General features: G+C 43.7%; 1 protein-coding gene across 2 annotated transcripts in view; it reads right to left on the bottom strand.

Annotated features, from left to right (window-relative positions):
* SLC9A7 (solute carrier family 9 member A7) overlaps positions 1 to 3,265 on the bottom strand; it is an 84,439-nt gene extending 81,174 nt beyond the window's left edge. For both annotated transcript variants that reach the window (XM_054834409.1, XM_054834414.1), the window contains exon 1: positions 2,629 to 3,265. In XM_054834409.1, the coding sequence (XP_054690384.1) occupies positions 2,629 to 2,887 (259 nt within the window). In that variant the 5' untranslated portion in view covers positions 2,888 to 3,265. The remainder of the gene's footprint in view (positions 1 to 2,628) is intronic.
* Positions 3,266 to 17,743: the final 14,478 nt, after the last annotated feature.

Genomic DNA, 17,743 nt, shown 5'->3' with positions numbered 1-17,743 from the left:
ATAACATTATGAAATACATCCTTATGAGAGCACCTAGATGCCCAGAACTGTTTCATGCTAGCTACTTGTGGTTTTAGGGCTACAAACTCTTTGGCTGAAATACTGCCTTACAATTTTGTGTTTAAGATAGACTGATCAAATATATGCATTTTAAGTACACACATAGTTTCAAAAAAATGTGTATTATATACCAAGTTATCAGCAAAATAAAAACCCATCTCAGTTTAACTGCTATCCTTTAAGTGACAAAGAAGGAAGAGGAGAAACTCTAAAGAATAAAGTACGGTTATCGGAAGTATAACAGACAGTTATGATGACACTTGCTATGTTGTTTTCTTTGCTCTAAAGGATGTCCACAAAATGCCTAAGTGAAGCCAGGCCTCAGCAGAGCTTCACTGGCATGAAGGCTAACCATGTTAGAAAGGAACTGAACTCGCTGAACACGTTTCCTTGTGTGTTTGCCACGACATGGCAAGAGTCGGTTTGTTTGGGAGGGAGAAGACCATGTATTTTGGTATACTAAAGCAGCTCATTTAAAAGGTGAGTGTATTGAGGAACGATCTACGAAAACAAAGTGATTTAAGCGAAGGCACACCAAGAACATGCAATGGTTTGAGCCAATCATTCTTTCGGCAGCGGTGCCTGTGGGGCAGAAAGGGCTACAGCGTAGCACCTTTCCTAATATACAATTTCAGCACTTGTACATCAAATTGGGAATCTAGGATCCATTTCATGGATCAGGAACTGGATATTAGAGTAAACTAATTTGAGTTTAATGAGAGGCAGAAATTCTCTAGTTGAACAATTTCTTACTTCCCACACAGCTCATCAAAATGAATACCCAAATGCCCTTGATGCCCTGGTACTTGTATTGCATATATTAGCACTCCCACATACACAAGATTTCCACCACCTAAACTACTAAACTACCTACATCACAGAAACAGTCATAATCCATAAATGAACTTTCTGAAGGTGACAACACCAGTGTAATATCTAAACAACATTTACAATACAACCTTACGCTGCCTCTTCCCATCAGCACATACACAGTTAATCTACCACCTCCTGAGCATTATTCAGCTGCTCAGCATTATCACGCTAGTACATAACTTACTTATATGCCCAACTTAATTTGTCAGTTTTCAGCAACAAGCATATATGAAATACACAGCAATGCAGCAAAGAGATCAGTGACTAAGAGCAAACTGGGATGGTTTAAGAGAAGCACCAGCAGAGGAAAATTCCACTGCTTTGCAAGTGATCACGTAGCTCTCAAGAGCAGTAGTACTCATAGGGGAGGAAACGGTGCACTTTCCTCCTCCTCCTCGTGAGTGCCGAATTTCTCATCTGTGGTTACCCTCAATATGCTTATCCCAACCAACACTGGGTAGGTGTTTCACACTGTTCAGCAGGAACAGATTCAGCACACGAAGGAGAAAAGAGCCCCCAGCGCTATGGCAGTAGCCAATCACCGGCAGACAAATCATTTTTTAAACGGATGGCTGCTCCTCATCGCAACTGTTTATGCTCTGCATAGCGAAACGCGCATGAAATATAATCGCGCGAGTTTGCAAAGGAGCGAGCACTCTGTGCCGTGGGTTCAGGCTCACCTGAGGACCTCTGTGCCAGCCATTAATGGTACCAGCACAGAACCCAGCTCCTCAGAATCATCTGCCCCATAGACGCAGAGGAGAACGCAGCTTCTGCTGAGGGATTGACTCTCCCTTTACTCAGATCCACCGGGGGAGAGGGGGGCTGGAGAGGACAAACTTGGCTCAGTACAGTCCTTATTCCACCAAGCGGGCTCAAGACGAGCAGTGGGCGCTAAGGCGTCTGGTGTCCCCGCAGTCAGTCGCTAACCAGCAAACTCAGGCCACCCGTGACAGCAGCACGCCAACAGCCAGCAAGCAAACCCCTGAGCATCAAAGTTTAAACACGCTCCTTTTCACACAGCGCGTGCCGCAGCACGGTGAGAGCATTTGGATAACACTTTCCGAAGTCGTGACTGCGATGACCTGCACGGCCCGGTACTGCGAATTTCCACAAGTACGGCCGGCAAGCTGCCTTTCTACAGCGGGGAGGGTTACTGAAACGCTGCGCCCTGCCAGCGCAGCCACTCCGACGCCAGGGGATGGTGGCAGGGCGCACCTTTGCGCAGGACACCGCTTTGCGGCCGCAAGGGAGGCAGCGGGGCCGTATCCCCCCCCCCGCCCCTCTTTCTGCCCCCGGCCCGAGGAAAGGCGCCGGCGAAGGCAGGGGATCCAGGAGTACCGACGCTGACGGGCTTTGCCACGGCGGGCTCCCTCTCCCCCCGGGGTGCGGCCTACCCTTGCGCCGCCGCCCGCCAGCCGTGAGGGGGGCTCGAGGCCGCAGCGGCGCTGCCGCACGCCCGCACCTCGCCTCGCCTCTCCTCAGGCAGCGGGGGCGCGGCGACACGGCGGGGCGCGGCCAAGCACCGGGGCCAGCCGCCGCCGCCTCCGGGCCCCCCGCCACTGCCGGCACCTGCCGGGGGTGACAGCGGCTCTCAGAGAGCCGCCTGCCGAGGGAGGAGGGGGGGGAGCGGGGCTGAGGCACGGGCAGGCGGCGCTGGTCGAGACGCGGTGCCGGGGGCGCGGCGGGACTCACCGTAAATCATGGCCAGGCCGGTCTCGTGGAGGAAGCGGACGCGGCGGTGCTTGAAGAGCCAGATGGTGAGGATGGTGAGAGTGAGGAGCAGGATGAAGGTGAGGAGGCTCACGCTGTCCTGCCGGTGGCTCTCCTCCGCCTCCTTCTCGGTGGCGAGCTCCTCCATGGCGCTGCTACTCCGCTCTGCCGCCCGCAGCCCGCCGGCTGCCAGCAGGAGAAGTGGGAGCACCGGCAGCCGGCAGCGCAGGGGCAGACCCATGGCTGCAGGCAGGCTGCGGCGGCTTCCCGTCCCACACCCGCGGCAGCGGCCCGCGGGCTCTGCCCACCGCCCGGCCTGGCAGGGAGAGAGGGAAAGAGGGAGGGACAAGGGGAGGGAACAGCCCCAGCGCACAGAAACCCGCCCGCCGCCACCTCCCCCGGCCCCTTAAAGGCGCAGCCCCGCCGACAGCGGCCTCGGCCGGGGAGCGTAGGCTCGTCCGCCGTGAGGATAGAGAGTTCTTCCTCCCCCGTGCCCGGCCCGGCGGTCCCCGCCCCGCAGAGGTGAAGCGGCGGGAGCCGCCGGGGTGGGTGAGAGCCGCCCCGTCCCGCCGCGGGGCCCGTTTTGTTTGAGGAACCTCAGGTGCCGCCCTGGCGGCGCGGGCAGCGCTGCGAGCTCTGGCCCGGCCCCGGTCCCGCTCTACCCGCGTCGCACAGCAAGGCGGTGAGCAGCTGTTACACGGGTGCGGTAGTGAAAACCATCACCCTGGAGCCCTCTCTGCCCTTGTCCGTGACCGAGTTGGGCCGGGAGCTGATGGTCTCCGTGAGATCTGGAAGGGAATAAACGCCGGCACTGGTCGCTCTGGGTCTCTGAGTTTGCCTAAGTTCTCCCAAAAGAGTATGAATATACTCACTCGAGTGTTTCCCCACGCGGGATTTTTCTCTTTTTCTCTTTTTCTCTTTTTCTCTTTTTCTCTTTTTCTCTCTCTTTTTCTCTCTCTTTTTCTCTCTTTTTCTCTCTTTTTTTTCTCTTTTTTTCTCTTTTTTTCTCTTTTTTTCTCTTTTTTTCTCTTTTTTTCTCTTTTTTCTCTTTTTTCTCTTTTTTTCTCTTTTTTTCTCTTTTTTTCTCTTTTTTTCTCTTTTTTCTCTTTTTTCTCTTTTTTTCTCTTTTTTCTCTTTTTTTCTCTTTTTTTCTCTTTTTTTCTCTTTTTTTCTCTTTTTTCTCTTTTTCTCTTTTTTTCTCTTTTTTTCTCTTTTTTTCTCTTTTTTCTTTTTTTTTCTCTTTTTCTCTTTTTTTCTCTTTTTTTCTCTTTTTTTCTCTTTTTTTCTCTTTTTTTCTCTTTTTTTCTCTTTTTTCTCTCTTTTTTCTCTCTTTTTTCTCTCTTTTTTCTCTCTTTTTTCTCTCTTTTTTCTCTCTTTTTTCTCTCTTTTTTCTCTCTTTTTTTCTCTTTTTTCTCTCTTTTTCTCTCTTTTTCTCTCTCTCTCTCTCTCTCTCTCTCTCTTTCTCTCTCTCTTTCTCTCTCTCTTTCTCTCTCTCTTTCTCTCTCTCTTTCTCTCTCTCTTTCTCTCTCTCTTTCTCTCTCTCTTTCTCTCTCTCTTTCTCTCTCTCTTTCTCTCTCTTTTTCTCTCTTTCTTTCTCTCTTTTTTTCTCTTTTTTTCTCTTTTTCTCTTTTTTTCTCTTTTTTCTCTTTTTTTCTCTTTTTTTCTCTTTTTTTCTTTTTTCTTTTTTTTTCTCTTTTTTTCTTTTTTTTTCTCTTTTTTTCTCTTTTTTTCTCTTTTTTTTTTTTTTTTTCTCTTTTTTTCTCTTTTTTCTCTTTTTTTCTCTTTTTTCTCTTTTTTTCTCTTTTTTTCTCTTTTTTTCTCTTTTTTTCTCTTTTTTTTCTCTTTTTTTCTCTTTTTTTCTCTTTTTTCTCTTTTTTCTCTTTTTTTCTCTTTTTTCTCTCTTTTTTTCTCTTTTTTTCTCTTTTTCTCTCTTTTTCTCTCTTTTTCTCTCTCTCTCTCTCTCTCTCTCTCTCTTTCTCTCTCTCTTTCTCTCTCTCTTTCTCTCTCTCTTTCTCTCTCTCTTTCTCTCTCTCTTTCTCTCTCTCTTTCTCTCTTTTTTTCTCTTTTTTTCTCTTTTTTTCTCTTTTTTTCTCTTTTTTTCTCTTTTTTTCTCTTTTTTTTCTCTTTTTTTTCTCTTTTTTTTCTCTTTTTTTCTCTTTTTTTCTCTTTTTTTCTCTTTTTTTCTCTTTTTTTCTCTTTTTTTCTCTTTTTTTCTCTTTTTTTCTCTTTTTTTCTCTTTTTTTCTCTTTTTTTCTCTTTTTCTCCAGATACAGGAAAACTTACTAAATGCAAATTGCTAACTTAGGGTTTTCCATCCAAATACATCCTACTAGAGATTTGCTTCTAGGAAACAAAACAATTGTAGGAAATTAATAGAGCCAGTCAGTATTTTTCATTTGAGGTTTCTTTGCTGAAAAAGAAAGAAAAAACAAACAAACATATGCCTACTGTTTTAAAATCATCTCAGGTTGGAGGAGGGAAAGAAAAGTCACTTTTTGCAAACAAGCCAAAATCAGAACTTTTTCTTTCAGCTTTTTTCTTTAATGAATCACAAACCTTTTATAAAAATACTAAAAAAACCCCAAACCAAAAAACCCCACCCAACCCCCCCAAAAAAACGCGGGGAGTTCCAAGTAAAGTAAAATGTTTGCTTTTAAAGAAATATGAAATGTTGTAAAAGTCGAGGCTGTGGGCTTTTTGGTTTTTATCATTTACAGCAGGAGTGTGTTTTGCCTTTGGCTATCAGAGGAATTCCCTCTCAGTTTCTGGTGGTGGTGTGAGCAGTGCTGACATTTCTGCTCCTGTGACATTTCTCCCAGAATTGTTATTTTCAATGGCAACTTCTAACATGCATTTTAGCCATTATTTTGCACAAAAATAAAGCCGAATACCTTTGGCCACATGTTTAATTAGTTGTATGGCAGATCCTATCTCCTTTAGTGCTGTCCTCTTTCTTAATGCTGCTGCCTGGTCGTTTCTGAGGGTATTTGTTGGGGTGCTCTAGTTACAAGAGTCTCTCTTCCAAACTTTCTTCCTGCTAATCGATCTGAAATTGTCTCATCACATATACTTTTGTTTAGGAGACTCCTTTTTAGAAACATTTCAAGATGACTGCTATGTAAATCCACATTTTTATTTATATGTAGTCCTTTTAAATATGATATTTACACAAACCTCCAAAATCCGGTATAATTATGTGCAATTACCTCTAAATATTTCATTGTGCAGGGCTGAAAGTTTACATTGATAGTGCTGTCATTTGTAAACCTCTTAGAGATGAAAAGCATTAATTTTGCCCTGAAGACCTAGCTCTTAAACCTACATAAACCATTAAAAATTACTGCCTCAAGACTGCCTTACATTAAATCTCACATTCAAAATTAACATTTCTGGTATAATGAGAGCATTATATCACTAAATCTTTATTGTATATCTTTAGGATATAACAACCTACAGGCCTCACAGAAGACTACAGGTATGCAATACAGTGCTAAGTAAGTGTAAAGCTGATAAAGTTGTAAAATAAAAAGCTGAATGGCAATAGCAGGCTCTCTTCTGTTTTGTTTTTTTTAATTGCGTGCTGCATAGTGCTGGGTAAAGTCTGTCACAAAGTGTATGGTGGCTCGTTTTAAGAAGACAATTTCCATGTATATTGTAATTTCATCTACCTCTCAGCTGAGCTGCAGTCAGGGTCTTAAGTTACTTTCTCCAAAGTCTTACACCAGTAACCCATGTTTTATCCTTCAACAATTGCACAGTTGACTATGTACTACGCCTCTCGCTCTCCAGGCAACAATGAGAAATATCCAGGCAACTCTGTTAATAGTTAAGTGTAATAGCCCAGTTTTTCTTTTTTTCAGCTGAACTATGTTGTTTGTGGAGGAAAGCATTCATCCATAGTTTGGTGTGTCAGTGCTACCATCAGCACAAGCTTTAAACCTCCACATTCACATTTATGGGTGTTTTCACTGCTGCCTTGCCCCTGTAGCTTCTGCACAGGTATCACCTGATCCTAAGAACACCTCCACTGAAATCAATACATCAATGGATACTGTCCCAAAATATTGTTACTGAATTAAAATAATTATATTCACCACTGTTGTGCACAAAATCGGGCACAACTCATCCTTACTCTGGACTATGTGGATGCAACTAAACCCCATACTCAAACTGGTGATGGGAGTATGATTGTTTCTGTCTGTTTAGGACATCAAAGTTTAATAGTGATGTAATTAAGTTCTCCTTAACTCAGTGTTCTGTCTAATATGTTGTTGCTAGGGAATTCGATACGCATAGTATATTTGATTCATACAGGCCAAAGTTTGCTGTTTCTTAATGCTCATGGGTTGGTATCATGGTGCATGAATAATTTAACTGACTTAGGCTCATCTGGAGTGTATGATATCATACAAGAAAAAAGGCATCAAGTTGAGCTTGTCTATACATCACTGTAAACTGGGCTGCATCCTTGTAAGAGAGCTGTGTTCACCCTTACAGCGGCGTAGCTAGCAGGTCGCTCTGTTGTTTTCAGTCTATTAGCAATATCAGTCATTTCACCGCAGGGGGTAGCTCCGTCACTGTAATAACCGTGTGGTTACAGTTTGCGCTCCAAACTTTTTCTGGCAGGCCTCCACCTGCCTTCCCAAGCTGTTCTGCACTAAAACCTCCTTCATGTTCTCTACAGGTGGGACCTGGATATTACCTCTGTCTGGTGGCCACCACATATGTTGCAGAAGTCAGCCTGCCTGCTTAGCAAAACTATAATTTTGTTCTATTCCTGCTTTCTTCCCATTTGTTGTTTTTTATCTGGTCCCAAGCAGAGGTCTTTGATCTGTTTGCTGTTTGAGAGGCCACACTTGAGGCAGAAATGATTGCCTCAGGGAGATGGAAGGCAATGGCCAAGTGGGATCACAGCAGAGGTACTAAAGGCTTAAAACTAAGGCTATGAGGCAGCACTGAAATAGAGCGAAGGACAAAATCTAGCCATTCAACAGAGTTCAGCCATACCTGGAGGGTCACAGGAGGATTTTGGTATTAAATGTTAATAAATATGTGCATTCGCACGAAGCTGATGATTGACTCGCAGGATTGATTCACACAAGTCTGACCAAAACACCATAGAGACAGATATGGGTCAGCCCACCCCATTCCTTTTGCCTACCAGTCTGGTCTTATTAAAATGTTCATCCTGCCAGAAGCACCATCAAATAGTCCATTCAGCATTTTTACAATTTCCTTTGTTATGAAAGTCATTGTTATCACAGGAAATGATACACACTTCAGGTTTATTCATATTCCCAGAGTTTAATAATGTCACGTGAAGCAACTGCGAGGTCCTATTTTCGAGCCCTGCTCTCCCTCCAAGCTTTTGGCGGTAACATTGTCCACTCCTTGTCAGGAGCACTGAAGAGCTCACACTCTATCGAGACCATTTTATGTATTAGGTAAGTCTGTTGAGGCTGGTTCTTTGTGCTGATGAAAGCAGCGTTTTTGAGATTTTCACTGATCTAACATGCCGCTGTAGGACTGATGCTGATAGAGAAAGGCCTCACAATTGCTTGCACTTATAACAAACTGGAAAATCAAACAAAACCTTATCTTAATATGTGGCGTGTTTATGCAACTTCCCTTGCACACTCAAATTTTCTAGCACATTAATCCAGAATACAGTAGCAAGTTGATTAGCAGGCAGGTCAACTTTGCAGAGAAGCTAGCATGTCAGCCACTCTCCTTACTGCCTCCCTTTCTTTCTCCTTTCTTCTTATTTAAGCCAAAGCCTTCCATCACTGTGCTTTAAAATGGCAACACATTTTGAACCTAGAGCCAGTTTCTGGCAATAGTGGGATCGTCTTGTGGGCTACCCTCCTGTGTCCGTGTAAGATCCCCACACCTCGGGATCCCTTCAAACATGCCCTATTGCAGATGTGAGTTTAAATATAACTAAGTGTCCTGCAATTAAATTCTGAAGAATATGTCATGTTTTTACTGAAAAACAAATTTGTTCTAATCTCCAGTTTGTTGGAAGCGTAAACAATTGCGACACATTTCTCTGTTAGTACCAGCTCTGCAGAAGTGTCGTATATCCGAGAGAATAGTCAGAACTGCCATTTTCCAGCAGTACGAATGCAGAAATCAACATTAGCCTTTCCAGGAGACAAAAGTCTAGCTAGAGTTAAAGCTGTGCTGTGCCATTTTCAAGGTGCAAAAGTCACTCACTGTACAGCCACATCTCACGGCTTTGCTGTCATGGTAAACTTTCAAAGCATCTGAAAGGGATATGACTAGAAATTTTATCTATGGACGGGTACTCTGCCACCTACCTCATACCCAAACAGCTTGCTTTCCCCTTCTAGCTGGATGTGATATCAGAAAGTGTCATTCTACTAGGGACAAAGCAGGTTTTCTCTTGTTCCTCAGAAGGTGGCAGTTCATTACCCTTTGCAGGTGCAAATCATGGTCGTGACTTTCAATGTTATAATTGCTCAAAGAAGCAGCTAAGTGATCACTGTTCTCATCACTCATCACTCCCCACCACATTCCCCATAAATATTTAAAAAATTGAATATCCTAGTGCCACGTCTCAACCTCTGCCAGAAAAGTCTGAGAAAGTTCTGGAAAAGAGCAAGTGAGGCACGTGAATTATAACTTGACCTCCTGCACAAAATTAATCTTATCTAGCCCTATGAGCAGTTTTGTGAACATCATGTGAAACTGCAAGCAGGCTTATGGATGCTCTGTTCCTGTCAGCTGTCAGTTGGCCACTACCAGGAACAGTGCCTGTGGAAGATTTCCTCGAATGCAGTTCTAAAGCACAAAGGAGGAAAGATTAGGAAAAATGTGGGTACACTGTTGTCGCATTCAAATTTGTTATAAAATATTTCTATTCTATATTTATACAATTATACAAAATCTTTTGACAAAGCTCTCCTGGAAAAGCCCGCTGTTCTGTTCCTGATGATAGAGAAACAGAAAGACAAAATTATGTTTGATTAAATCTTAATTACACTCAATACGCTATGCCTGTAGGCATTACATAGGCTAGAAAGTGAGTCTTTGTAAGTAAAGTTATGCTAAGTATCTTGGCTTCATCTGAATTAGGCTGCCCAGAGGCATGGCTACACATAGGAAAGAAAAAGGTTAGATCTATCTTGAGAAGTTACGCCTGAAGGTACTTACTTTTGCTCTTGTTCTGGAAAAAAATCAGGAAACTTCTAGCTTCTTCTAGAGGAAAACAAGCTCTTCTATAAGTATTAGATCCTAAAACATCCACAGAGAAGCAGGCTTGAGTGAAAAATGGCTCCCACCATGCTGGACAGAGTGCTCTGCAATTTTGAAAGAAGCCTCGTGGTTTGGTAAGAAGGTACATCTTACCTGCCGTATTTCCATAGGCTCTTTTTGTGCTGAAAGGACTGAACTGTTAACTATATAGTCAACTTGTATAATCTAAGCAATCTCCTACATAGACAATAAATGACTTACAGAGAGAGTGACAAAAAGTCAACTAACTGGCCAGTAATCACAGAATGGTTGAGGTTGGAAGGGACCTCTGGAGGTCACCTGGTCCAACCCCTCTGCTCAAGCAGGGCCACCTAGAGCCAGTTGACCAGGACCATGTCCACACGGCTTTTAAACATTTCCAAGGAGGGAGACTCCACAACCTCCCTGGGCAGCCTGTGCCAGTGCTCGGTCACCCTCACAGTGAAAAAGTGTTTCCTGGTGTTCAGAGGGAACCTCCTGTGTTTCAGTTTGTGCCCGTTGTCTCTGGTCCTGCCACTGGGCACCACTGAGCAGAGCTCCATCCTCTTTAGACCCTCCCTTCAGGTATTTATATACATTGATGAGATTACCAGTGTATGATAAAATGAGATTAGATTATCAATGATGAGATTATGAATGTAATATCTGGTTTAGTAACAATACTTATCTCCAGAATTTTCCAGACTGGCAAAAGTCTAAGACAATGGTGCTTCAAAAGGATGAGAACAATTTAATTATCAATTTTTATTACTGTGGAAACTAAACAACTGATTGACTCTTACTGATATAATTTTACAAGGTCTGCTAAATCATGTAGGAAATGTGGAGACATGTGGGGCAGCCAGTTCCTCACAACTTGGGAGAACCCTGAGTCAGGGAGGCACACGGATCTGTCTGGTTGAAAGATGAGCATCAGACATAAGAGCAGCATAAGATCAGGTGATGCCAGTACTGGGAGATGGTTGTTCTTTTCCAAGAATAAGCAAACTCGGGCTGGTGAGTGCAGCGCCTTTAGGCAAGTTTTAGCTCCTGATGGACCCTGGCTAATAACAATGGCAAGCTCTAAGGGAAAACATGCTGGCTCCAACAGCTGAGCCCTCTCACAACAGATCTGCATCTACTGGAAAAATTATGATAGTAGGGCTGGGCCAAGTTGTGACAGAATGTGCGGTCTGACAGCTCCCTAAAAGCATGCCTACTCGAGATGGAGCTGGATGTGGATGATACAGATAGGGGTGTTTGTTATTTGGTTGACACCTACGCTGCTGGCCAAAGGCAAAGAGGAGAAAGACAACAAAAGGCTTGAAATCAAAAGACAGAGAGCAGTTGTCAGCTGCTTCAAGATGCAGTCAATATTATCTCAAGCTGCACCCCCAAGATAGGAAAAGTCCAAGGCAGATACGATAGCAAATCAGCTTCATAGTAATGAAGGATTTGGTGTTACACCACACTGTCTATGCCTGTTTATTCCTTCTTTTAGTGGATAGGATATTTCATTCTATAAAGAAGGCTTTTCATGCTAATATTATTTGCATATTCCCAATTCCTCACCCTTCCCCAGTCGTGTGCTGTTTGAGATAAATTCCAAGTTTGGGCAACAGAATAGATGGGGTGATTTATCGTGGCGTGGTTACCACATGCGTACAAAGCAGGGACATCTAGAGGCCAAAGCAGTGTCTGTAAATACAGTCAGTACAAACACATCTACTAGATGCGGAGCGTTAGAGCATTTTTCAAAAGCAGCTTAGATAATAAGTACATTGCATGACCTCTAGTGGTATTAAGCCCAAGGCGCTGTCAGTGTCACTCACAGCAGTCTGATGCGGTTGGGGAAAAGCCAAGGTTGCAGAGGCACTACCACATACGTGCTAGTTCTATGCTGCTGCACCCTGCCTTACTGCCAGCTTTATGCCAGCCCAAATTTTGTCCCACTGCCAGGATAAGATTGAGAAAAGTTTTTAATTCAGCAGAAATTCCAAACACTGAGCAGAGCAAATGTCTTGCAGCAATACTTTCATTGTCAACTAATCACACACAGTTATTAATCTTTCCCACTATTGTCTTCATGTAGAGAAATAAGGAACCGGGCAACACCAGTGCAAGAACGAATGGCAATGAGAACCGGGAGGTAAAACTGGCAATGTCTCCTCTGACTCAGAAAGTCAAAGAGGAGTAACGTTTTCTTTTAACATCAGCAGAAGAACAGTGCTCTTTTTCCCTGGTTTTGTGGGTCCTGTTCCCTTGAAGAGGTGAAGCTGTCATTGCTGACATCCCCTTAGGGGCTCCGGAGTCCCCGCAGCAAGAGGAGGCTAGCAATGGCCCGCTGCCTGGGATACTGACTTTGGCAGCAAGGAGCGATAGGACCCGGGCTGCCGGAAATAAGGTACTGCCACAAAGATGAGGTGGAAATGGCAACAAACGTGGCAACAGAAAACACTGAATGTGACTGTGTGATTAGGAAACCAGGCTTCCCCACAGGACTGGTAGGGGGACACCAGCGGTCTGACAGGGAGCTGCTGGCGCAGCCTCTTGGCAGGACAGCCAGCAGGTTGCAGGACATCCTGAGACAGACAAGTTACGTTCTTTAGAGCTATGGGGCCTGCTCCCATGGTTTACCTTCTCATCCATCATATTCTGCAGCCTCTGAGCCACGCTGAGGGTGCGATGAGTCGGTCCCTGTCAGTGGAAAGCCGCAACTGAGAGAGACGCACAGGCATTTTGACAAAGTGCAATTGCTTATCATGGAAGACATACTTTGTTTTATTTGCACTTAAGTTCAGTTTCATTCACATCCTGGGGCTTGGGGCCTTTCTCTAGTGCACCTCTTTTACATTCACGGCACCTGGGTGTATTTTTGACGTTTTCTAATTATTTGCTTGTTGTTTTCTATTATTTGCTCTTTAGTCCTTTGGTGTGTAAATAGCTGAGAAATAGAGAGAGGAACTTCAAAGCAAATTATTTTAAAAGGAAATAATTTTAAATAGGCAATACAAAAAACTGACCACAAACCAGTTTAATCCAGAAAATTAACACTGCGTTTGCCTTATCTTACAGAAGTATTTAAATTGGAACCTCTTTTTGTATGCCTGAATAAGATTTTTAATGGATTTGTTTCAGGTTATGATCCAAGGTTATTTACTCACTATAGTTATCTAAACAGATACATCACCTTCATAATTAACAAGTGAGTATAATTTAGCCAGTTGTTTGAAGCTGAGTTGTTATAGCAGGCACCTCTTTAATGTGCCTGTGAGCTGATTTGGCTTAGCTGCTTTCCAGATGTAAGCTCTTTCTGGCATGGACTGTGGTTACATTTATATACAGCACCTATAACATACAGAGAACTGCCAGAAATAATCAGTGATAAACAGTTCCACATTAAAAAAAAAAAAAAAAGTGTGATTTACCTAAAAACAGCTTTGGAAGGTCAGCTTTAGATAGGTAAAGTTTTGATGTCTAAGTCTGTGTTCATCACCTTTGGCTGACTTTATAGGTAACAAAGAAAAACAGACGGTTGAGGTAGGTTGGGTTAGCTACCATCCAAAAGTGCTTATTGGAGATCATTTGCCATCCTAAAGTTATTTTCCACTGCCTACAAAGAGATTGCTTTGGGTGACAAACTCAGAGTTATACATCAAACTAGTAGACCTACTATGCTAGGGCTAAGGAAACCTAACCACAAAACTAGCTTGTTTGGCAGCAGTGGATCCCAGCGAGTACTGCGATCTCCAAAAGAAAGGCGCTTTTTCATAGTTTGCCTGTAATGAAAATATGCAATCACTGACAGAAGTAGAGCAGAGAGATTTTTCCTCATCTGAATAAATCATAGACAATTAATAGTAAATTATTGTTTTGTTGGGGACATAGATCTGAATAAGTCTGAAACAGAGTAAAGTATGAGTCCCAAAGTGAGCCACCTGTGGACTTGGGTTCTTCTTTTTATTTATCTCTCACTGAAAAAATTTTAGAGAGGTTACTGCAGTTTGAATCATTTCTGAGCTCCTGGGAAGAGAGGGACTAAAATTCGTCAAAATAGCACAGGGTTGAATGAGAAGAGACTTCATTTGCCCTAACATTTCCCATTTTCCCATTGCTCATCAGCCAGCTCTGCACCAGGTTCTCGTGACAGGGCTGTGCTTCCCTTCTTTCAACCTTTAAGTCAAGATCCATTGGCCTAAACTATCTGTAAGTTGTATGGAGTGTACACAGTCCTCTATATGATCACAGAATTCCTTTGGTGTTTCACCTTACAGTATTAAAATCTGTATTCCTACGTATCTGGACTGAGAGGAAGGCTGTTCCCCATGTCAGATTTGTCTAATTTGTACCTCTCTCCTGGGAACAGGGCTATTTTCCAAGAGAATGTATCTTTCATTCCACCTCAGTTCCTCTCCCTCTGGCCATTTTAATTTATTGATTTCTGTACTGAACACTTTGCTCCTTTGGTGCAAACTACATTATTTGAAAACCATCTTAGTGCAACAAGTCTTCCCAACATGCAAGCAAGTTTTAAACTCTTCCAAATAATAATTACTTCAGTATTTTCTTTCCATCTGCTGTCTCTGCAGAATCCCTTGCTATTTTGTGTTATCAACAGTTTAACTAATTTATTCCTCAGAGTCTTATAGTGACGTAGCAGTATTTCCAAAAACAGTGTCTAGAATGTTTATTACACATGCTGCCAAAAGACAGAAAGGGAAGAAAAGGCATAACAAATGGAATCCTGTATTTGTTTACTTTAACAGCAGGGCTTTTTTACAGTTAAAATGTGTAGTTTAGATCCAATTCACTGGCTCATTACGATGCTGATGAAGTTTGATAAAAATTTTGACTTGTGTGGGGATCGTTCAGGGTTACAGCTTCCTGTGTAATTCCCTACAGTTAATGTAGGCAGAGTCCAGCACTGCTGCAGCCCTTGAGTATATTTTGCCAGGATTCCACCGAGGTCTGGATAAGTGATATCTTCTACATTTTTGTTGGAGATCCCACTTTTCTCACTTTTTGCCAGTCTCCGCAGCCAACCACTGTTCTCACCCATGAGGACGATGTGCATGGCAGGTTGGCACCAGAGATAAAGCTACCCCACAAAATTAATGTTAAGAGCTTGAAATTGGAAGAGCATCAATAGACTGTGCAACAATGTAAAATAAGACTTCAGCTAGACAAATTCTGATGAATTATGCAATAGCAAATTTACGTATTGCTACCTCCAACTACCAGTCTTCGATGGTCTGCTGCACCAGAATTAGGAGATCAGTGTCTACACCAGGCCTCAGCAACCCCTCTCTCATTCCACAGCAGCAGCTCAAACCAAAAGTGGAAGAGAGTTGACACTATGCCAGAAACTAAGCAAGAAAAAAAACCCCAACAAACCCAAACAGAACCTCCATCTTTCTACAGTCAAAAAGTTATCTAGGCTCTAAAAATGGCAACGTATTAAGTGATAAGAACAAGAAACCTTTACTCAGTGCATTCTTGGCTTTCCTCTTCCACATTAGGGCTGTGACAGAGTGAAATTTTCTAAGAGCTCACCTTTGGAACAGTGCTCCACTGAGCACCCCAACATTAGGTTCTAGAGACCTGGATAAAGAGACATAACTGGAGGCAGATGCTGGCAGATGATATTCTTAATTTTAACTAGGATGCTATGTTGGGTTTGCATGGCAAGGTTTTGGTAGCAGGGGGGGCTACAGGGGTGGCTTCTGTGAGAAGCTGCTAGAAGCTCCCCCTGTGTCTGACAGAGCCAATGCCAGCCAGCTCCAAGACGGACCCACCGCTGGCCAAGGCCGAGCCCATCAGCACCTCTGTGATAACATATTTAAGAAGGGAAAAAAACAGTTAGGGAGGGCTTTTGCAGCTGGAGAGAGGAGTGAGAAGATGTAAGAAACTCTGCAGACACCAAGGTCAGTGAAGAAGGAGGGGGAGGAGGTGCTCCAGGCGCCGGAGCAGAGATCCCCCTGCAGCCTGTGGTGAAGACCATGGTGAGGCAGGCTGTCCCCCTGCAGCCCATGGAGGAAGGATGAGGGGGTGTAGAGATTCCACCTGCAGCCCGTGGAGGACCCCATGCTGGAGCAGGTGGAGCCACCTGAAGGAGGCTTTGGCCTGTGGGAAGCCCACGCTGGAGCAAGTTCCTGGCAGGACCTGTGGACCCGTGGAGAGAGGACCCCACACCGGAGCAGGTTTGCTGGCAGGACTTGTGACCCCGTGGGGGACCCCACGCTGGAGCAGTTTGCTCCTGAAGGTCTGCACCCCATGGGAGAGACCCACTCTGGAGCAGTTCATGAAGGACTGTAGCCCATGGGAGAGACTCACGTTGGAGAAGTTCGTGAGGGACTGTCTCCCGTGAGAGGGACCCCACGCTGGAGCAGGGGCAGAGTGTGAGGAGTCCTCCCCCTGAGGATGAAGAAGCGGCAGAAACACCGTGAGATGAACTGATCGTAACCCCCATTCCCCGTCCCCCTGTGCTGCTGAGGGGGGAGGAGGTTGAAGCCGGGAGTGAAGTTGAGCCCAGGAAGATGGGAGGGGTGGGGGGAGGTGTTTTAAGATTTGATTTTATTTCTCATTCCTCTACTCTGTTTTGCTTAGTAATAAATTAGATGAATTTCCTCTCTAAGTTCAGTCTGTTTTGCCCGTGACGATAATTGGTGAGTGATCTCTCCCTGTCCTTATCTCAACCCACAAGCCTTTGGTCATATTTTTTCTCCCCTGTCCAGCTGAGGAGGGGAGTGAGAGAGCGGCTCTGGTGGGCACCTGGCCTCCAGCCAGGGTCAACCCACCACAGATACAAAGGGAACTGGAGTGCCTCTTCAGAACAAAAAAATCCTGTAAGCTTAGGGAAGAAAGTAGGGGCTGGTGGGCTATGATGCAGCAAGCTGTAAAAGCTCGTCTTAATTTTAACTGTGTGCCTGACTCTTTGCTCTTGCTTAAATCCCATTGAAATCTGTAGGTTTTAGCACGTGCATACATGCCTTGCTGAATCAGCACTGCAGCTTGTTGTCTGAATTGCTGCCCTATTAAACGTAAACCACAAAAGATACACTCCATAAACTTTATTGTCATTACATTATATTTTCATTTAACATGAAAATGAAGAGCCTGCCTGCCTCAGCTAGAGGCTCGGGTGGAACACAAGCTTTTCTGGCAAAGTGAATGCTGGGCAACACCCTGGTTATGGCAGATCTCATATCACAAAAAAGGATCTGGGATTTAGACTCTTGTGTAAGATCTATGAACCCATAACTGCTAAATAAGAACATGCTTTATAGCTGAAAACTTAATTGTGCTCTGTTTGAGTAAGTGCGAGCACTACATTAGCAGCCCTTAAGCAGATTGTGACCCTCTCAGCTACAGAATTTCTGCCACAGAGATGGCTTGCGGCAAAGTTCAGAATTAATGTGGGTTTTGTATCATATATTATGCTGTCCATTAAGGTAATATTAGGATATATACTTCAACTAAATAGGATAAAATACATTATGATCTATGATTCTTTCATTCATTTGGCCAACAATATTTAACTTATGCCTTTTTAAAATTATTGACTGTTTAGATCTTCAGTAAAAAAACTTCTGAAATGACTTGTAGGTTTGTATAGTGCCTTTTAAGAGCAATTTTAAATCCTATGCTCTCTGTCTGTCTCATGGACTGCACAGAACTCTGCTCATCTTTGTCCCAAAAACCAGCAACACAAAAAATGTGTAGACATGACGTAATGTCTTACAGGGAAGGTAATTTATGTTGGGAATATGTGACAGGTCATTTCTGACCAAACAAGTTAGCAAATGTGAGCTATTCAGTTTTGCTGCTTATGTTTTCCCTTGTCATAGCATGTAAGTTCACA

Source organism: Grus americana, chromosome 1, assembly GCF_028858705.1.
Source record: "Grus americana isolate bGruAme1 chromosome 1, bGruAme1.mat, whole genome shotgun sequence".
NCBI classification, from domain to species: domain Eukaryota; kingdom Metazoa; phylum Chordata; class Aves; order Gruiformes; family Gruidae; genus Grus; species Grus americana.
This window is presented reverse-complemented; position numbering and strand designations above follow the sequence as displayed.